At 37.5% G+C, this 21,287-nt stretch overlaps 1 protein-coding gene across 1 annotated transcript in view; it reads left to right on the top strand.

Moving 5' to 3' along the window:
* The first annotated feature begins 369 nt into the window (after window positions 1–369).
* The window catches only part of UTP6 (UTP6 small subunit processome component), a 37,038-nt gene continuing 16,120 nt past the window's right edge, over window positions 370–21,287 (top strand). Inside the window, exons 1-9 of the mRNA XM_081270839.1 lie at window positions 370–576; window positions 1,859–1,943; window positions 7,292–7,333; window positions 7,570–7,662; window positions 9,289–9,336; window positions 9,769–9,832; window positions 11,371–11,489; window positions 16,172–16,249; window positions 19,626–19,707. Of these exons, the coding sequence (XP_081126965.1) occupies window positions 485–576; window positions 1,859–1,943; window positions 7,292–7,333; window positions 7,570–7,662; window positions 9,289–9,336; window positions 9,769–9,832; window positions 11,371–11,489; window positions 16,172–16,249; window positions 19,626–19,707 (703 nt within the window). The 5' untranslated portion in view covers window positions 370–484. The remainder of the gene's footprint in view (window positions 577–1,858; window positions 1,944–7,291; window positions 7,334–7,569; window positions 7,663–9,288; window positions 9,337–9,768; window positions 9,833–11,370; window positions 11,490–16,171; window positions 16,250–19,625; window positions 19,708–21,287) is intronic.

The raw sequence follows: 21,287 nt of genomic DNA, 5'->3' as shown, positions 1-21,287 counted from the left end.
TGTTTACGTCCTTTACATAATATCTTCCTCTATGAGCTTTTTAAAAAATTATTTTTCAGGACCTTGGTGTTGGGAAGTAGGGCCATGGGATGGGAGCACGTTAAAACCAGACAATATCCTGCACCCGCGGGGCTGTCGCCAGGTAAATCATCCAGACTGGTAGGCGCTTTTTTCAATCCTTGCCGGAGTCTGGCTGCGCGCGCATTGGGTCCCACCTCCAGCCTCGCTCCGCCCCTCCGCTTGAGTCCTGCCCAAGACCGCGGGGGTCTCTCGCTGCAATTCCACCGTAAGCCACAAGGGGTGACAGCGGCCGCAAGAGCCGAAGGATCTTTTCCAACGGCGGAAGCGGAAGAGGCGGGACGTAGGGAGCACGTTTCGTCAGTACGTGCGGGCTTTAAGGTTGGGACTGGAGACTAGAAGGTGGGTGCTTCCTGTGCCTGTTGCCTGCTGAGTTTCTCCTGCGGGGCTGTACGGTGCAGACCTCATGGCGGAGATAATCCAGGAACGCATAGAAGATCGAATCCCGGAATTGGAACAGCTGGAGCGCGTTGGACTATTCAGTCGTGCGGAGATTAAGTGAGCGGGGTGGGAAAGGGAAGGGCTGGAGCGGGAAGAGGGGAGGTTGGGCGTGCGTATGGCCCGGACCGGGCTGGAGATGCTTTGGTTGTGTTTATTTTTCCTAACGTGGTATAAACCCAGTGCCGGGCTTTGGGGATGACCAGAATTAAATTCTTATACTTTACAAGGTGTTCCATCGGTCCATTTACCCACCGGGTATACTGACAGCCCTTCATGGAGCAGGGTTTTTGGGATATAAAGGTGATAAACCGGAAGGCATTTTGGATGGTGGGAGAATTTCAGGCAAATTAAACATTTCGGTTGCAGTTTAAATCGGTGTGTAGAATGTACTTCTGTAGAGATGTCAGCAGAGTGCTGCAAGAGCCCGGGAGTGGAAGACTTGGCAGAGGGGGATCATTTGATTTGGTTTCCTATGTACTCCCAATCCTAGCCACAGCGCCTGACACACAGATTGGCATTCAATAATCTGTTAATTACTTCTAGCAGTTTTAGTGGTTTTCCGTGACTATTTCTTTGGTAGACAATGACTCTGGATGCAGTCATGTGACTGGGAATCTAAAAGTATTTTTTAATGAAACAGAATATAGCATTGGGGACTCTTAGTGTTCAGGAAATGTTATTATTACTAAACGTAAATATTCTGCACACCTTGCATTAAATTTTCCTAATATACACATGTTGTACATTTAGTCCTTATTTAAGGAATGGTGACCCTTCTCCCATAGATCCGTAATAGTAATAAGCCTTTTTAGATAGAGACAATACAGTTTTCTAAAAAAATTTTACACATTGAACATATAGGAATAAGAGGATTTTAGTACAGACATTTGATTATTATAAAAACCTAAGTGTGGAGGGCTAGGATGTAGCTTCGTGGCAGAATCCTTGCCTGGCATGTGTAAGCCCCTGGGTTTAATTCTGGTCTACAAGAAATAAACACCTAATAACCTTAATTTAGAGGAAAATAAGTCTTTATTAATACTATATGTAAATAGCATAAAACATTTAACATTAGTTTTGCTTGTAGGAATATCAAATACCCTGGCAATCAATTATGATGGCTATCCTGAAAATTTTAAAATATATCCTAATCTTAGAAATACAGAAGTAATTGTGTAAGATATTATTTGCCTGTGAAAGAAAATTGTATATGGGAATTATGTTTTGGAAATATGTGTCTTAAATATATCCAAGGTAATTAAAAAAAATTCTTTTAAACCTAAAGTTACTTAAGTTTTATTTTTTTGAAGTGTTGCAGTTTAAATAATTTTCTCTTCAGGGCTATCATTAAGAAGGCTTCTGATCTAGAATACAAAATACAGCGAAGAGCCCTTTTTAAGGAAGACTTTATCAATTATATTCAAGTAAGTGAATAATTTCCTTATTTTTTAATCTCCTTACAAATTTTAAGTCAATTAGAGAATGGTGAGATTAACATTAGTTTTTTGCCAAATTCCAGAATTGCAATTAGATCGATATTTTTGAACAGAATTAGAGGTGATTATTGGGAGTTGTATCATCTGCTGAGGCTTTAGTCCTAGCGAAACTGAACTTTTTTTCTTCTCTTTTTCTTTCTATTGAGTTAGTAGATCAGAGACAATGTGTATCAGGATTTCAGCAAGAGATCTATCTCTTAGCAGGCAAGGCAGGGATGTGAATGTGATGATAGTGGATAGCCAGAAAGTCTAAGTATGTCAATTTATAAAGAAGCATGCGGCAAAATTCTTTTTTTTTTTTTTTTTTGGTACTTGGGATTGAACCTAGGGGCATTCTACCACTGACGCACATTGCCAGCCCTTTGTATTTTTTATTTTGAGACAGGAACTTCTTCCTTCCCTCCCTCCCTTTCTTTCTTTCTTTCTTTCTTGGTACCACGAATTGAACTCAGGGACACTTAACCACCTAGAGCTATATCCCAGCCCTTTTTTATTTTTTATTTTGAGACAGGGTCTTGCTGAGATGGTGAGGCTGGCTTTGAACTTGTGATCCTCCTGCCTTAGCCTCCTGAGGTATTGGGAATACAGGCATGTGCCACTGTGCCCAGTGATTACTTCCATTTTCTAAATAGGTAGAAAGTTTGAAGATAAGACATATAGGTCAAATCACTTTTTAGATGGGGGAGAATAGCTGATATGTCAGATGACAGAATCAGGATTCAGAAAGAATAAATAAGACAAAATATTTATTTTGGTATAATGGTGAACACCTGTGATCCCAGCAACTCAGGAGGCTGAGGCAGGAGGATCACAAGTTTAAGGCCAGCCTGGGAAATTCAGTGAGACCCTGCCTCAAAATTAAAAAAAAAAAAAAAAAATGACAAAGAAGTGGGGATGTAGCTCAGTGGTAGAGCACTCCTGGGTTCAATCCCCAGAACCACACAAAAACGATGAAATGTTATAGGACTTAAAAATTTGAGATTGAAGGGCTGGGGTTGTGGCTCAGAGGAAGAGCGCTAGCCTAGCATGCATGAGGCACTGGGTTCAATTCTCCGCACCACATAAAAATAAAATAAAGATATTGTGTCCACCTAAAACTAAAAAATAAATATTAAAAAAAATTGAGATTGATTACAAAAAAACAAATAGTTGAACAAATACTACATGAGACTTAGCTGAGAATGTTGTTTTGTTTTGGAGTGGTCCTAGGGTTTGTAGTACATTGCTAATTCAGAATAAGCCATGGGGGCTGGGAATGTTGCCCAGTAGTAAGTGTATTTGTGTAGCATGCACACAAGGCCCTAGGTTTGATCATTAGTAGTGTCCCCCAAAAAAGTCAAGAGCATATTATATCAACACTATAACCGAACAAGATTGACAAAAATAGTGTGCTGGGTAAAATTGCAAAGGACATTGGCAAGTAGGCACTGAAAACATATTGACTTGAAAGATAATGTGTTGTGCTAATCAGTCCATATCTGTAGTATTGTATTAGGCTCAAGACTACATTTTTTAAAATTATTTTTTATTTTTAAAATATTTGTTTTTTAGCTTTAGGTGGACACAATATCTTTAATTTTATTTTTATGTGGTGCTGAGGATTGAACCCAGTGCCTCACACATGCCAGGCGAGCGCGCTACTACTTGAGCCATATCCCCAGCCACAAGACTACATTTTAAGAAGGACTCTTAAAGAGGTTGGTTCAAAGGCAACAAATTTGGAAACCTTGTTATTGGAGTAGTCATTGAAAGCACTAGAGATGCTTAAGGAGATGTGTGACAAATGATCTCACTCTTTAAATACTTGAGCTACCTGTGGATTAGTTTCAGAGAGTATAACTGAAATAAGCACAATAAAAAGTATACACACATACATATGCGCCTACCTGTACATTCTTATATATATATATTTTCTTGCCTGCACACAGTTGTATAAATTTGTAAGTGACATTTATTTGTTTTATTTTTTGGTATTGGGAATTGAACCCAGCAATGCTTTACCACTGAGCTACATTCCCCCCCTTTTTAAAAAATTTCTAATTGTAGATGGATACCTTTATTTTATTTATTTTTATATTTATTTTATTTTTATTTATTTATTTTTATGAGGATTGGACCCAGTGCCTCACACATGCTAGACAAACACTCTACCACTGAACCACAAATGCATCCCTTACCCCTTGCTATGTTGCTTAGGGCCTCCCTAAATTGCTGAGTTTGGCCTTGAACTTGCAATCCTCCTGCTTTAGCCTCCTAAGTCACTGGGATTACAGGCACGCACCATTGTGGCTGGTACAAATGGCATTTTTATTTAATTAATTAATTTATTTATTTAAAAAATTTTTTAATATTTATTTTAGTTTTCGGTGGACATAACATCTTTGTTTGTATGTGGTGCTGAGGATCAAACCGGGCCACACGCATGCCAGGCGAGCGCGCTACCGCTTGAGCCACATTCCTCAGCCCACAAATGGCATTTTTAGAAAGTTTTTTTTTTTTTTTTTTAGAGAGAGAGAATTTTTTTAATATTTATTTATTTTTCGGTGGACACATCTTTTTTTTAAAATATTTATTTATTTTTTTAATTTTCGGCGGACACAACATCTTTGTGTGCTGATGATTGAACCCGGGCCGCACGCATGCCAGGTGAGCGCACTACCGCTTGAGCCACATCCCCAGCCCTGGACACATCTTTATTTGTATGTGGTGCTGAGGATCGAACCCAGATCCGTGCACATGCCAGGCGAGCACGCTACCACTTGAGCCACATCCTCAGCCTGAATTGAAAGTTTTAATGTGGGAGAAAACTTAAGTATTTTACAAAATCTATGAAAGAATGAGTTTAGGTAGGGAAAGATAAAATAGGGGAGACTATGAAGACACAACTCATTTTGAGAGGAGATGTTAAAAACAATAAAATAGTCTATGCAAAAAAATATACCACAATTAATGTGAAAAGGTAAGCCACAAAGTGGGAGAAAATATTCATAAGACATATAGTAAGAATGACATATGTACATGTGAATAACTACAAATCAAGAAAAAGTAACATGGGCTGTGGCTGTGGCTCAGCGGTAGAGCACTCGCCTAGCATGTGTGAGGTGCTGGGTTTTGATCCTCAGCACCACATGAAAATAAATGAATAGAATAAAGGTATTGTGTCCAACTACAACTAAAGAGAAAAAAAGAGAAAGAAACAAAGGACCACAAAGAAAAGTGGGCAGATCTTGTTAACATCAATTCCCAAAGGGAGAACATCATTTCATAGTTAAACTTAGGAAACAATGCAAGCCTCATTAGTAATCAGGTAAATAAATTAAGACCAGGGCATAGTCTGCCTTATGTTCATCACAATAGTAAACATTTTAAAAATAATTGGTACAATCCCTTTTGAGTGCAGGTTTTAATGATCCATAAAATTGAAATGCATATACCTGTGATCCAGCAATTTCATTTATTCATTTATAGAGTAAATATTGAGGGGCCTGCTTTGTACATGGCACTGATCCAGTCCAGTGGTGTACAGGGAATCAGTTTAAATGGAGAAAAGTCATTGCCTCATGATTGCATGTTAGTGTTGGTAGATAGTATATACTCTGGAGAAAAGTTCCTGAATTCATAAGAAGATATGTACAAGAATATAAATAGCAGCTTTTTGTAATAGAGAAAAATTAGAAACAGATTATGGAACAGCAAGAAAAAAGGCAAATTCCACATTGAACATGGAATATTATATAACATGACCTTGAATTTTGGGTTTGTACAAGGATATACCTGAAGTCATTTTGAGGTCTGGTCTCAGTGGTAGACAGCTTGGCTAACATGTACAAGGCCCTGGATTCTATCTTCACCACATGTTCATGAGCACACACACATAAGTCATGTTGAAAAAAAATATGGAGTGATGAATGTAGCGTGATATCACTTATAGACAGTTAAAGCATTATAGCTGGGTGCCATGGCACACGCCTGTAATCTCAGTGATTTGGGAGGCTGAGGCAAGAGAATGACAAGTTTGAGACCAGCTTGAGCAACTTAGCAAGACTCTGTCTTAAAATAAAAATGGCTGGGAAATACATCATTGGTAAAATGCCTCCAAGTTCAGTTCCTAGTATCCAAAAAAAAGCATTATAATGAAGTTCAGGATCATTCTTGGAAGTGATAAACTCAGGATAATTGCTAGTTCTGGAGAGTGAGAATGGAATCAAAGATTAGTACATAGGGGGCTTTATGTTTATTTGAAATGTTCTATTTCTTTTTTGATACTGGGGATTTGAACCCAGGGACCCTTTACCCCTGAGCCACATCCCCAGCCCTTTTTATTTTTATTTTGAGATAGGGTCTTACTAAGTTGCTTATGGCCTTGCTAAATTGCTGAGACTGGCTTTAAACTTGTGATCCTTCTTCCTCAGCCTCCTGAGCTGTTGGGATTATAGGCGTGCACCACTATTCCCAGTTGAAACATTTTTGAAGAATACTTGAAGCAAATATAGGCTTTAGTGTTACTGTGTGATAGTTGCATGGGATTTTTTGTGCTTGAAATATTTTTCTCAAAGTTTTTTTTTCCCCCTCTTTTGGAATTTGAATATAGTGTCTCACTCAGGCTAGGCAAGTGTTCTACCACTGAGCTATATCCCTAGCTCCAGGTAAAACAGTTTTTAAATGAACTTGCAATCTTGTGAGATTCTCAGCTCTCCTCTCTAGTATTTTTCCAGTTGTGGCTTAGAGAGTGATTATATAGTAGTGCTTTTCTGAGATCTTTGGGATTTGTAAGTGGTATTTTAGAGGTGGTGGTTGGAGAAGCCCATTAGGCTTGTCACACCTGTTTCAGCTAGTACAACCTCTTTATCTGCTTTACTTATGTTTCAGCTCAGACTTACAAGTTTTTGTTTTTTTTTTTTTTGGAAGTATTGGGAATTTGCCCAGAGGTGCTAAATGGGCTACATTCCCCAGCTTTTTTAATTTTTTAAATTTTGAGACAGTGTCTCACTAAGTTGGTCTCGAACTTGTGATCCTCCCAGTCTCAGCCTCCCAAGTAATTGGGATTACAGGTGTATACCACCACACCCGTGAAAATTCATTTTAATAAAGTTAAATGAATTTTCAGTGAATTATAGACATTTTATTACAAATTATTTTCATTGATAGCAAAATTTTTCTATTTTACATTTTCGTATTTCTTTGATATTTTATCTTTCATAATTTTAATGTATTTCCTATATTTAAAAGGTTATAATTTTTTTCTCCTTTTTTTGTGTGTATGTTTTCTTTCCCAGTATGAAATTAATCTTTTGGAATTGATCCAGAGAAGAAGAACAGTAAGTTGATGATTTTTTTGAAATTGGAAAAAATACAGAATTAAGTAGTGTGGCTGCTTAGCTAGAGCTTATGTTTGGGCGACAGGTAATGTTGATAAAATTGTTTAATGTGCCTGGACTAAACTGGATATTTGTAATTATTTGCTGTCTTCACTAATACTGTTAAATGCTCAAGTAGTAATGCTACTTTGTAAATGTGAGTAAACTGAGGCTTTGTTTGTTATGTCCCCTTTCAGCGCATTAAATATTCATTTAAGAAGGATGAGATTGAGCATTCTATTGTTCACCGGATACAAGGTGTCTTCCGACGTGCTTCAGCAAAGTGGAAAGTATGTGATAAATGCATCCTTGACTCTAAGAGCTTTGAAGATGTGTATTATATCTAACTGAGTTGAATATTCCAATGCATTGTTCTCCAGTCTTTACTTGGGTGTCCTTTTTTGGGGGGGAGGTACCAGGGATTGAACCCAGGGGCTCTTGGCCACTGAGCCACATCCCTAGCCCTGTTTTGTATTTGATTTAGAGACAGGGTCTGGCTGGGTTGCTTCGCACCTGCTTTTTGCTAAGGCTGACTTTGAACTCGCCATCCTCCTGTCTCAGCCTCCTGAGCCACTGGGATTACAGGTGTGTGCAACTGTGCCCAACTTAACTTGAGTGTCTTAATATTTATTCTAATGATGGTATTATTATTATTATTATTATTTTGTGGTGCTGAGGACTGAACCCAGGGCCTTGTGCTTGTGAAGCAAGCACTATCCAACTGAGCTATATCCCCAGCCCTCTAATGATGGTATTACTGATGGAAGCATTCTCAGCTGGGTGCACTGGCACATGCCTATAATCCCAGTGACTCAGAGTCTAAGACAGGAAGATCACGAGTTCAAAGGCCAGCCTCAGCAATGTAGTGAGGCCCTAAGCAACTCAGTGACACCCTGTCTCAAAATAAAACATAAAAAAGAGCTGGGGACGTGACTCAGTGGTTAAGCACCTCTGGGTTCAATTCCTGGTACCAAAAAATAGGGAAAGAAATTGATCTCTTAAACCTTCTTTTGATACTGGGGATTGAACCCAGGGTCACTTTAAGCTACATCCTTAACCCATTTTATTATTTATTTTGAGACAGGGTTTTACTAAGTTGCTGAGAGTAGCCTCAAACTTGTGGTCCCATCTCTTACCTCCTGAGTTGCTGGGGTTATAGGTGTGTGCAACTGTGCCCGTCTTTATACCTTCTTGTTTTTCTTTGAGGAAGGTGCTAAAAACAGTGTTATTTGATACATTAAAAATGATAAAATTACCTGGGAGATGTTTGGATGTATTTCTTAAGTGAAGAGCATTGAAGTCGTGGAGGTGGAAGATAAATGATTAGGTGCTATCTGGAGCTCAGTAACTTGATATTCTTCAAGTTTGGCCTGGGAATGGGCATGTTTCATTGGAAGTACTTTGGATTCCTGGGAATGATAAACTTTGTATTTCTTTTTTCTTTTTTTTTTTTTAAAGACAGGGAGGGAGGGAGGGAGGGAGGGAGAGAGAGAGAGAGAGAGAGAGAGAATATTTTTTAATATTTATTTTTTAGTTTTTGGTGGACGCAACATCTTTGTATGTGGTGCTGAGGATTGAACCCAGGCCGCATGCTTGCTAGGCGAGCGCGCTACCGCTTGAGCCACATCCCCAGCCCAAAACTTTGTATTTCTATACTTGAGGCCATTTCAGAACTGCATTGAACAATTTGGATGGACAACTTGTTTTGTTTTGGAGCATGATGGATGGAAGGGGAGAATCTCACTCAATATGGTTAAGAAATCCAAGACCTCAGTGAGGGAAGAGTTTCAAGGACTGAAGAATGTGCTTAATACATTGGATCTTCTGAAATTCTCCTGTTTCCAATAAAGTTAATTATCTCAAAAATGTATTATATATAAAGATCAAGGCAGCTTACTGCATTGCTTTTCTTGTAGGATGATGTTCAACTTTGGCTGTCCTATGTTGTGTTTTGTAAGAAATGGGTGAGTAAAGCAAAGTCTTGCTCCTCTTTTACTTTCTATTTGTCTACCTTTTAAACTTCTTACTTATTACTGAGCTCCATATTTTCCCCAAAGGTGTAGGATTAACAAATGGGAAAAGAACCCCAGAAGGCTGAAGCTGTACTTCATTGTAACTCTTGTATATCTGAATGTCTATTTAATTTGCTTCCACATCAGTTGATAAAAATGATTTTTGTGCATATTCACAAAAACCTTAAAACATTATAAATTTAGAATGTGTATGTTTAGTAGTTCAAGAAGAAAATGAATGTATCTTTACTTATTGATATGTCCCTAGCAAGATCTTGCCCTATTAAATTTATAGTTGGTAAGGGTTCAGCAGATACTGTTTATAGATTATTAATGATGATATCTCTGTGCAGGAAACAGAAAAATTTCTTCCTCTTTTTACAGGCTACCAAAGCTCAACTTAGCAAGGTATTCTCTGCCATGTTGGCTATTCATTCAAATAAGCCAGGTATGGTGAAGTCCTTCTCGTGTTCTTTTTCTGTATTTTATTTAGACTAAAGTCATTTGGAACTTATTGTGCTTGATGAACTTAAGAGAAATTATCTTGAGGACTTAAGCTTATTAGGCAATTGGCTGCAGCAGTTTTTATTCCTGAAGCTGCCTCTTAGTTTATCTCTGGCTACTGTGTACTGATAGTTACTATACCAGGTGTTCTATCTGTGGACAAGAAGGATTATGTTTCTTTTTAGTTGATGGAAAATAAAATCTGTACAATCCTTTGAGGGACATTTAATTTGGAGGCAGTGAAATGTGAGGGATTTCAGTTTAAAGGGGAAAATATTAACACAGATTTTAGAATGTTGACTGGCACAGAGTAGGTACTCATGTTTTATAAGAGAAAGACTTTTCTTGTGAGTAAGGAGTGGATGGTGTGTTATTCTGTACTGGAGGTGTTCCTGTACCAGTTCTCAGGGTATTACGCTTAAGCAGACATTTTGTACTGCACCATAGGCTACATTTGTCACCTGCTTGCTCAGAGACAGAAGACAACTTGTGGCATTTTTTTTCAGCAAAGTGCTCTTATCAGTTTGGAGGCCCAGTCTCTGGTCCCCAAAGTGAGAGTTCATTTGTAAGGTGAAGAGACCACAGGAGTGGGTAGAAGAACTTCCTAAGTGGAAGTACTACTGATGAGATCCCAGGACGGTCCATGCTCAATTTCAGGAGTCACATGCTCAAGAAATCTCAAAGCAATGGCTCGCCACCATTTGTGGCCTTCCTACAAAGTCCATATGGATAGCAGCCACGGGTCGTTTTTTATCAGGAGCAGCCTTGCTTGGTATGATGGTTAACCTTTATTAAATCTGTAGGGAAATAGTTGGAGTAGTAACTTGGGGTTAATTTCCCATGAAGAAAAACAACAAAAATTTTTTAAAAAAAATTATGTTCTATTCTAAATGTAGAGAAGAGTACAAAATATATTAATTTGTTGATTCTAAAATACAAACTTTTCCCCAACTTTTAACACCTTTAAAATTTGTGACTTACAACAATCGTACCTTTAGAGCTTATTAAATTTGGTCATAGGCCCTTATGTATCCCACATCCAGGATAAATATATTAGCATTTACTTCTTTTCTTAGAATACTTTTTCTAATTTTGTTTATATATTTATTTTTGTGGTACTTGAGATTGAACTCGAGAGCACACTACCATTGAGCTATAAATTTCCAGTTCTTTTTATTTTCTATTTTGAGACAAACTCTTGCAAGGTTGCCCAAGCTGGCTTCTAAATTGCAATCATTCTTCCTCAGTCTCCTGAGTAGCTGGGATTACTGTCATGTGCCACTCTATCTGGCTATTCTTTCTAACTTTAGATAGAACAACAAAACTTTGCAGTTAGAAATTCCCTCTGTCTTTGCCTTTTCCTTTTTGGTAAGATTAAAAAAAATTTTTTTTCATTTGAGTATTCAGTTTGGAGCACTGGTAGTTTCTTGCCTAACTTGATTAATTTACTGAAATGCAAGTCTGGTGTTTTATCATTTATAGCTTTGTGGATTATGGCAGCCAAATGGGAAATGGAAGATCGCTTATCTTCTGAAAGTGCCAGGCAACTGTTTCTTCGGGCTCTGCGCTTTCATCCAGAGTGTCCAAAACTCTATCAAGAAGTAAGTGTGGGGCTGGGGATGTGGCTCAAGTGGTAGCGTGTTCGCCTAGCATGCGTGAGGCACTGGGTTCGATTCTTAGCACCACATTAAAAAAAAAAAATATTATGTCCACCTAAAACTAAAAAAAGTAAATATTAAAAAAAAAAGTGTGTGTGCACATAGAGAGAGTGATGTCTCAACATGACTGATTGAGGGCAAATACTATTTAAAAAATGGTACATTTTCTGTTTCATTTTCCCTATTGTTGGGCATTTAGATTGTTCCAGTATTTGCTCTTAACCTTTGTATGTGAAAATACAAAGATTTTTTTCCTTATAATTTTTTTTTTTTTTTTTTTTTTTTTTGTACCAGGGATTGAACGAACCCAGGGATGCTTAAGCACTGAGCCATATCCCTATCCCTTTTTGTATTTTATTTAGAGACAGGGTCTCACTGAGTTGTCCAGGGCCTCCATAAATTACGAAGGCTGGCTTTGAACTCATGATCCTCCTGCCTCAGCCTCCCTAGCTGCTGGGATTACAGGTGTGTGCCCCTGTGCCCATCATTTCCTTATGATTTATTCCTAGAAGCAGAATTATGGACTTAAAAGGTTAAACATAATAATTTAAAAAAACCCTTCATTTTTTTAATGTCTTATAAAATCTCAAGTATTTAAAAATTGGCACAAATTTTTTAGTAGATGTTAATCATGCATTAATTTATCTTCATAGACCTATAATGATGCTATGACTTTTATAGAGTTTGATATTACATATTTGTCATTGATTTTTTTTTTTTTTTTTTGGTGGTACTAGAGATTGAACCCAGCAGTGCTTTACCACTGACCTTTTGTGGTTTTTATTTTGAGATAGGATCTTGTTAAGTTGCCTAGACTGGCTTTGAATTTGCTGATCGAAGTGGACCTCAAACTTAGCATTCTCCTGCTTTATCCTCCCAAGTTGCTGGGATTATAGGCATGCACCAGTTTACCATTAATTTTGTTTTTGTTTTGTGTGTGCAGGGGATTGAACCCAGGGTCTTGTACATTCGAGGCAAGCATTCTACCAGCTGAGCTATATCCCCAGCCCATTACCATTAATTTTATTTTGAAATAATTTTAGGTTCACTAGAAGACACAAAGGTAATACAATGATGTACTGTGTACGCTTCACCTAATTCCTCCCAGTAGTTACATTTTATAAAACTATAGTACAACACCAAAACTAGAAAATTTGTCCTTTATCATTTTTTCATTTTGTTGATTTGTTTAATTCAGTTTTACTTATTGTTTTGTTTTTAAAATTTCACTTAGGGTATTCTATCTCCTGTTTGAGAAGACCAAGGAACCACATCAGTGTTAGAATTTTTGCTTTATGTATCAAACTACTTAAATATTTGTGATGCTGGGGATTGAACCTGTGACTTTGCACATGCTATGCAAGCATTTTACCATTGAGCCACGTCCCCATGGCATAACCCTTATTTTTACTCTTTCCATTTTTCTGTCTTCCTAATGTTCCAGAATCCTTTTTAAGCAATAATTTCTTCTATTTTGAGAGCTTTACGTTTTTTTATGATGGGTCTTCTAACACAAATTCTTAGTTTCACTTTATCTGAGAATGTCTTTTGATCTCTTTTGCTTTTTTTTTGTGTGTTTGTAGTGAGGATTGAACCCAGAGGCATTCTATCACTCAGTCCTATCCCCAGCCCTTTTTATTTTTTATGTTGAGACTGGGTCTTGCTAAATTACCAAGGCTGGCCTCTAGTTTTATAATTCTTCTGCTTCTGCCTCCCAAGTATGAACCATTGTGTGCCCTGATTTTCCCTTTTTTCCCCTTGGTATTGGGCACTGAACCTAGAGGCACTTTACTACTGAATTATGCTATACCCCAGCATAGCCTTTTAAATTTATTTTGAGACAGTCTTACTAAATTGCTTAGGGCCTTGCTAGGTTGCTGAGACTGACTTTGAACTTTTATTCCTCCTGTCTCAGCCTCCCTAGTTGCTGGGATTATGGGTGTTCTCTACCATGCCTGGCTCTTTTTCCTTCTTCTTCTTCTTTTTTTTTTTTTTTTTTTTGGTACCAGGGTTTATACTCTGACATGATCAAGCACTGAGCCACATCCCCAGCCCCTTTTTACATTTTATTTAGAGACGGGGTTCTTGCTGAGTTGCTTAGAGCCTTGCTGAATTGCTGAGGCTGGCTCTGAACTCACAATCCTCTTGCCTCAGCCTACTGAGCTGCTAGGATTATAGGCATGTGCCACTGTACCCAGCTCCCTTCTTTTTTGAATTATATTTTTGCCAGATATTTCTGAGGTAACACATCTTTTCTTGTAGCATTTGAAAATATTGTGTCACTACTTCCTTTTGGCTTCCCTGTTTTCTGATGAGAAATCTGCCAGCTACTCTAGGATATTTAAGCTTTGTTTAGTAGACCTCTTCTGACACTGTTCTGCTTTTTTACTGTTAGATGATTGTGGAAGTCCAGTTTGAATTGTTTTTCTCTTTTAGGTAGGATGTCATATCTCTCACTGCTTTCAAGTTTTTTCTTTGTCATTATTTTTCATAGGTTTGATTATGATGGGTTTTATCATGATTTATTTGGGTTCACCAACGGTTCTGTCAGTTCTTGAATCTATAGGTTTATGTTTTTTGCTGAATTTGGAAAATTATGAGGCACTTTTTTCTTTTTCTTATTTGGTGCTGGGGATTGAACACAGGACTCTGTAAAGTTATAACTGATGTTGTGGGATACTGTGCTGCCAGGCAAGTGCTCAACCACTGAGCTAAACCCCCAGCACCAAGTTGTAATTTTTTAAGAAAAATTTTCAGCTTTACTCCTTTTTCTTTCCTCTGCAACTCCAATGACACATACGGGATCATTTATCATTGTCTCACCGGTTTCTGAGGCCCTATTCATTGTTTTCAACCTATTTTCTCTGTTCTTCAGATTGGGTAATTTTTATAGTTATTTTCAGGATCACTGGTTCTTTCCTCTGTTTTGTTCATGTTGCTATTGAGTCCATTCACTGAGTTATTAGTTTCAGTACTCAAATTTCTATTTGGTTCTTCTTTATGTTTTCTTTTCTTTTTTTTTTTTAAAAAGAAATAGTAGCTGGGCATGGTGGCATGGGCCTCTAATCCCAGCAACTCGGAGGCTGAGGCAGAAGGATCATGTTTGAGACCAGCCTCAGGAGCTTAGTGAGACTAACTTTTTATTTATTTATTTTTTTTAGAGAGAGAGAGAGAGAAAGGAGAGAAAGAATTTTAATATTTATTTTTTAGTTTTCGGCGGACACAACATCTTTGTATGTGGTGCTGAGGATCGAACCCGGGCTGCACGCATGCCAGGCGAGCGCGCTACCGCTTGAGCCACATCCCCAGCCCCTTCTTTATGTTTTCTGTTTGCTGATATTTACTATTGTTTCATTTGTTTCAAATGTATTTATAATTGCTCATTAAAGCATTTTTTACTGATTTTAAATCCTTGTTGGATAATTCTAACATCTATGTCATCTCTGTTGTTGATATCTTTGGATTGTCTTCATTCAAGTTGTGATATTCCTGGTTCTTTATATATATATACACACATACACATACACACAGAGACACACGCACATACACATGCATACACATATGTTTATTTGATTTATTTATTTAAATGTGGTTCTGAGGATTGAAACCAGTGCCTCATACATGCAAGGCAAACACCCTACCAACTGAGCTACAACCCTAGCCCCCTTCCTACTTTTTTTTTTAATATATTTTTAATTGTAGACAGACACAATACCTTTATTTATTTATTTATTTTTATGTGGTGCTGAGGATTGAACCTAGTGCTTCACACATGTGAGGTGAGCGCTCTACCACTGAGCCACAACCCCAGCCCCTCCTGGTTCTTTTTATGATTGATTTTAGGCCTTTTGGTTATTTTAAGAGACTCTGGGAGTTAAATTTTCTGGCTAGTAGAACTTTTTTCTTCTTCTTGGTACTAGAAATTGAACCCTGGGGCACTTAACCACTGGGCTATATCCCCAGACCTTTTCAATTTTATTTAGAGACAGGGAGGGTCTCACTGAGTTGCTTAGCACCTTGCTTTTTTGCTGAAGCTGGCTTTGAACTCGTGATCCTCCTATCTCAGCCTCCTGAGAAGCTGGGATTACAGGCATGTGCCACTGCTCCCGGATAGTAGAACTCATTTGATACTGTTCTGCCTATTTACTGCTAAATAGAGGAGAGGAAGACTGAAGAGGATAGAAGTCCAAATTCCTTACTTGGCCTTTGTTGACACTTTTCATATACATGGATGAAATCATAAGTAAAATTACTCACAGAAACCTTCAATATTAGATTAAAACTTATATTCTTAACTGGATTAAGGACATTGAGTATGTTTGTTGCTTCTTTTGACAATTTAGGGCTAGACTTTATGGTTTGTTTAATTGTGAAGTGATAACCAAGGATATAAAAGCATTTTTAAAGTTTTTGATTCATACCTCTAGATTGCTTTTAGAATAGCATAAAATAATATTTTCACCTTACCTTGTCAATGTTAGCTAGTTTGTTAACAAAGGAAAATATAATACTTCTCCTAGATTTTCTCACATCTGAAAATTATGCATAAAAACAAGGTGTATTATATATCTTGAATTTAAGAAAGTATCTCTAAAGATTTTCAGGCAATTATTTCTCTTCTGTAGTACTTCAGGATGGAGCTGATGCATGCTGAGAAACTGAGGAAGGAAAAACAAGAATTTGAAAAGGCTGACATGGATATGGTGAGATCCTATTGTATTGCCACTGAGTCTGCTTAAGAGATAGAACACTTGGAATATATTTTTCTTTCTAATTTAATGTTATTATTAATATTTTAAAACTTGAAGATGAATGAAAAGTTGGTTTAATTAAATGGGGTTAATAATAAAAGAAATAAGATTTTCTGCTTTAAAGATAGATATTTAGGGGCTGGGATTGTGGCTCAGCGGTAGAGCGCTTGCGTAGCACGGGGGGGACCCGGGTTCCATCCTCAGCACCACATAAAATAAATAAGTAAAGGCATTGTTTTGTGTAAAAATAAAATAAAATAAAGATAGATATTTAGGGTAATTGAAGTTATAACTGATGTTATGGTCAAATGCTGTTCTTTAATGCTGTATGATTTCAGTAAGTGGTATATTAATAGGTTCAAGAAGCCTGAGAAAGATTGTGGAATTCGAGGTTTCTAGTTTCTTTTTTCTTTTTTTTATGGTAGGTACTGGGGATTGAATTCAGGAGTGTACTACCACTCAGTGTACTACCACTTCTTAATTTTTATATTGATCCAAGGTCTAGCCAAATTGCAGAGGCCAGCCTTGAACTTGTAGTCTTCCTGCTTCAACCTCTTGAGTAGCTGGGAATACAGTCATGTGCCACCATGCCTACTTCTTCTTCTTTTTTTTTTTTTGCATTACAATTCTTAATACACATATATACCACAATTTTTCATATTGCTGTTTGTATATAAGGTATGTTGACACCAAATTTAAATCTTTACGTGTATTTTGTATAATAATGACTATCACATTCCACCATCCTTGCTAATCCCCTTCCCCCTCCCTTTCCCTCCCGCCCCTCTTCCCTATCTAGAAATAATCTTCCCATATTCTCCCTTCCTACCCCTTATATCAGAGAAAACATTCGGCATTTGTTTTTTTTGGGATTGGCTAACTTCACTTAGCATTATCTTCTGTAACATCATCCATTTACCTGCAAATGCCATGATTTTGTCCTTTTTTTAGTGCTGCATAATATTCCATTGTGTATAAATGCCACATTTTTTTTTATCCATTCATCCACTGAAGGACATCTAGATTGGCTCCACAGTTAGCTATTGTGAATTGTGCTGCCATAAACATTGATGTGGTTGTGTCTCTGTAGTATGCTGTTTTTAGATCCTTTGAGTATAGTTGGGTCAAAAGGTGGTTCTATTCCCAGATTTCCAAGGAATCTCCATACTGCTTTCCAAATTGGCTGCACCAATTTGCAGTCCCACTGGCAATGTATGAGTTTGCCTTTTTCCCCACATCCTTGCCAACACTTGTTGTTTGTCTTCATAATAGCTGTCATTCTGACTGGAGTGAGATGGTATCTTAGAGTAGTTTTGATTTGCATTTCTCTGTGCTAGAGATGATGAGCATTTTTTCATATATTTATTGATTGTGATTGTATATCAATCAATAAGTACAGTCATGTGCCACCATGCCTACTTCTTCTTCTTTGTTTTTGCATTACAATTCTTAATACACATATATACCGCCTCTTAGAAGTGTCTGTTCAGGTCCTTGGCCCATTTATTGATTGGATTATTTGTTTTTGGGTTGCTTAGCTTGTTGAGTTCTTTATATACTCTAGAGATTAGTGCTCTATCTGATGTGTGAGGGGTAAAAATTTGCTCCCAGGATGTAGGCTGTCTGTTCACCTCACAGATTATTTCTTTTGCTGAGAAAAAACTTTTTAGTTTGAATCCATCCCATTTGTTGATTCTTGGTTTTAATTCTTGCGCTATAGGAGTCTTATTAAGGAAGTTGGGGCCTAGCCCCACGTGATGAAGATCAGGACCTACTTTTTCTTCTATTAGCTGCAGAGTCTCTGGTTTAATTCCTAGATCCTTGATGCATTTTGAGTTAACTTTTATGCATGTTGAGAGATAGGGATTCAATTTCATTTTGTTGCATATGGATTTCCAGTTTTCCCAGCACCATTTGTTGAAGATGCTGTCTTTTCTCCAGTGCATGTTTTTGGCACCTTTGTCTAATATAAGATAGTTGTAATTTTGTGGGTTAGTCTCTGTGTCCTCTATTCTGTACCATTGGTCTACCAGCCTGTTTTGGTGCCAGTACCATGCTATTTTTGTTACTATTTCTCTGTAGTATAGTTTAAGGTCTGGTATAGTGATACACCTGTTTCACTCTTCCTGCTTAGAATTGTTTTACCTATTCTGGGTATTTCCAGATGAATTTCATGATTGTTTTTTCTATTTCTATGAGGAATGCCATTGGGATTTTCATCGGAATTGCATTGAACCTGTATAGTGCTTTTGTTAGTATAGTCATTTTAATAATATTAATTCTGCCTATCCATGAGCAAGGTAGATCTTTCAATATTCTAAGGTCGTCTTTGATTTTTCTCTTTAGGGTTCTATAGTTTTCATTGTAGAGATCCTTCACTTCTTTTGTTAAGTTGATTCCCAAGTATCTTATTTTTCTTTCTTTCTTTTTTTTTTTAAAGAGAGAGTGAGAGAGGAGAGGGAGAGGGAGAGAGAGAGAGAGAGAGAGAGAGAGAGAGAGAGAGAGAGAATTTTTAATATTTTTATTTTTTAGTTCTCGGCGGACACAACATCTTTGTTTGTATGTGGTGCTGAGGATCGAACCCGGGCCGCACGCATGCCAGGCGAGCGCGCTACCGCTTGAGCCACATCCCCAGCCCTCTTATTTTTCTTGAGGATATTGTGAATGGGGCAGTTTCCTCATTTCCATCTCAGAGGATTTGTCACTGATCTACAGAAATCTACTTCTTTTTTAAAAATATGTTTTTTATTTATTGATGGACCTTTTATTTTATTTTGTTTATATGTGATGCTGAGAATTGAACCCAGTGTGACACACATGCCAGGCAAAAGCACTCCCCCAGTAATCTACAACCCCAGCCCCTATGCCTACTTCTTTTACTTTTTATGTGATTTTTTTAAACATGATAGAATATCTTAAAGAAGATTTAGAATGTTAGAGCTGAAAAAGGAACTTTGCTTTTGTCTGTTATTGTGGTTTCCAACTCAGAACTTTTTTTTATCCAAATAAAATCTTAAAACAGAGGATAATTAGAACTTGTATAACTTGACTTGTTAAAAATAGAGATTGAGGCCTTAAATTGTGTGATCTTCCTACCACTCCAGGATCCTGAGAGAGCAGAGCTGGAAGATGAGTGATCTTGTTTCAGTTACACATTTTACAAGAGAGGGAATTGGTTGAGAATAGGGGAGCAGGGACAGACACACACACAGAGACATGACTTGTACAGGTAGTGGTAGTCCAAGACTGTTAATTTTCATCCTAGTGCTTTTTTTTTTTTTTTTTTTTAACTTACCCTACTTATTGTGCTTAATGTAACACTTTATAGGGGAGTTTTGATCATTCTGAAGAAATCCTTAATGGCGAGTTGGCACGGATCATCTACAAAAATTCTATAAGCAAGATTAAAGGTAGGTGTCTTTTGGTGCTGGGGTTGTGGCAAAATGGTAGAGTGCTTGCCTATGTGGTCCTCAGCACCACATAAAAATAAATAAATAAAGGTATTGTGTTCAACTACAGCTAAAAAATAAATATTAAAAAATGGTAGGCTCTATAGGGATACGGCTGCATCAATGATTATAGCGGCACAATTCACAATAGCTAGACTGTGGAACCAATCTAGATGCCCCTCAATAGATGAATGGATAAAAAAAATGTGGCATCTATACACAATGGAGTATTATGCAGCACTAAGAAATGACAAAATCATAGAATTTGCAGGGAAATGGATGGCATTAGAGCAGATTATGCTAAGCGAAGCTAGCCAAGCCCTAAAAAACAAATGCCAAATGTCTGCTTTGATATAAAGAGAACAACTAAGAATAGAACAGGAAGGAAGAGCATGAGGAAAAGACTACAGTAAACAAAGACGAGTGGGGGGAGAGAAACGGAGAGAGAAGGGAAAGCACATGGAAATAGTAGGAGACCTTCAATGATACATAAAATTATAAGAGGTTATGAGGGGCAAGGGGGAGGGAAAAAAAGGGAGAGAATTGAACAACAGCAGGGGAGGTAGAGAGGGAAGATGGGAGGGGAGGGGAGGGGGGAGATAGTAGGGGATAGGAAAGGTAGCAGAATACAACAGTCACTAATATGCCATTATGTAAAAATGTGAATATGTAACAGATGTGATTCTGCAATCTGTATTTGGGGTGAAAATGGGAGTTCAAAACACAATTTGAGTCAAATGTATGAAAGATGATATATCATGAGCTATGTAATGCTTTAAATAATCAATAAAAAAAAAAGAAAAAAAAATGGTAGGTATCTTTTGAACATTTATTTGTGGTAGGAAAGTGGAGCATTCTCATATTGAGCTGATTTTGTTAGCTAATTTTGAAAATTTCCACTGTAATATGTATAAAACTCTGATTGTAGGGATAATGTCCTATGTCTTTTACTTTTTAAATACTTTTTTGTCAATGGATGGATCTTTTTTTAATTTATTTATATGCGGTGCTGAGGGGTAAACTCAGGGCCTCACACATTCCAGGCAAGTACTCTACCCCTGAACCACAACTCCAGCCCAGAGTCCTGTATCTTTTTGAAAATGCTTATTTCTTCTAGAAATCGGACATTTTTCAGGAAGTGTTTTTGTTGTTGTTGTTGTTGGGGTACCAGGGATTGAAGTCAGGGCCACGTAATCACTGAGCCACATCCCCAGCCCTATTTTGTATTTTATTTAGAGACAGGGTCTTGCTGAGTTGCTTAGTGCCTTGCTTTTGTTAAGGCTGGCTTTGAATTTGTGATCCTCCTGCCTCAGCCTCCCCAGCCACTGGGATTACAGGCATGTACAACCGCGCCCGGCTTCAGGAACTATTTTTCGAATACTTCACTTATTTAGATATTGAAAAGAAGTAGAGAACTTAGTTTGTTTCCTTGTGCCCTCAAGTTTAGAATGAAAGTTAGAAGTGCTTATGAATATCCCATAATATTAATAATGGCATTGCTTGTTTATGGGGACTATAGGATCTCCCCCAGCCCATTTTTT

The sequence above is a fragment of the Spermophilus citellus genome, assembly GCF_964194105.1.
Source record: "Spermophilus citellus genome assembly, chromosome: 17".
Lineage (NCBI taxonomy): Eukaryota > Metazoa > Chordata > Mammalia > Rodentia > Sciuridae > Spermophilus > Spermophilus citellus.
Note: the sequence above shows the minus strand (reverse complement) of the source record. Positions and strands in the feature narration are given on the sequence as shown.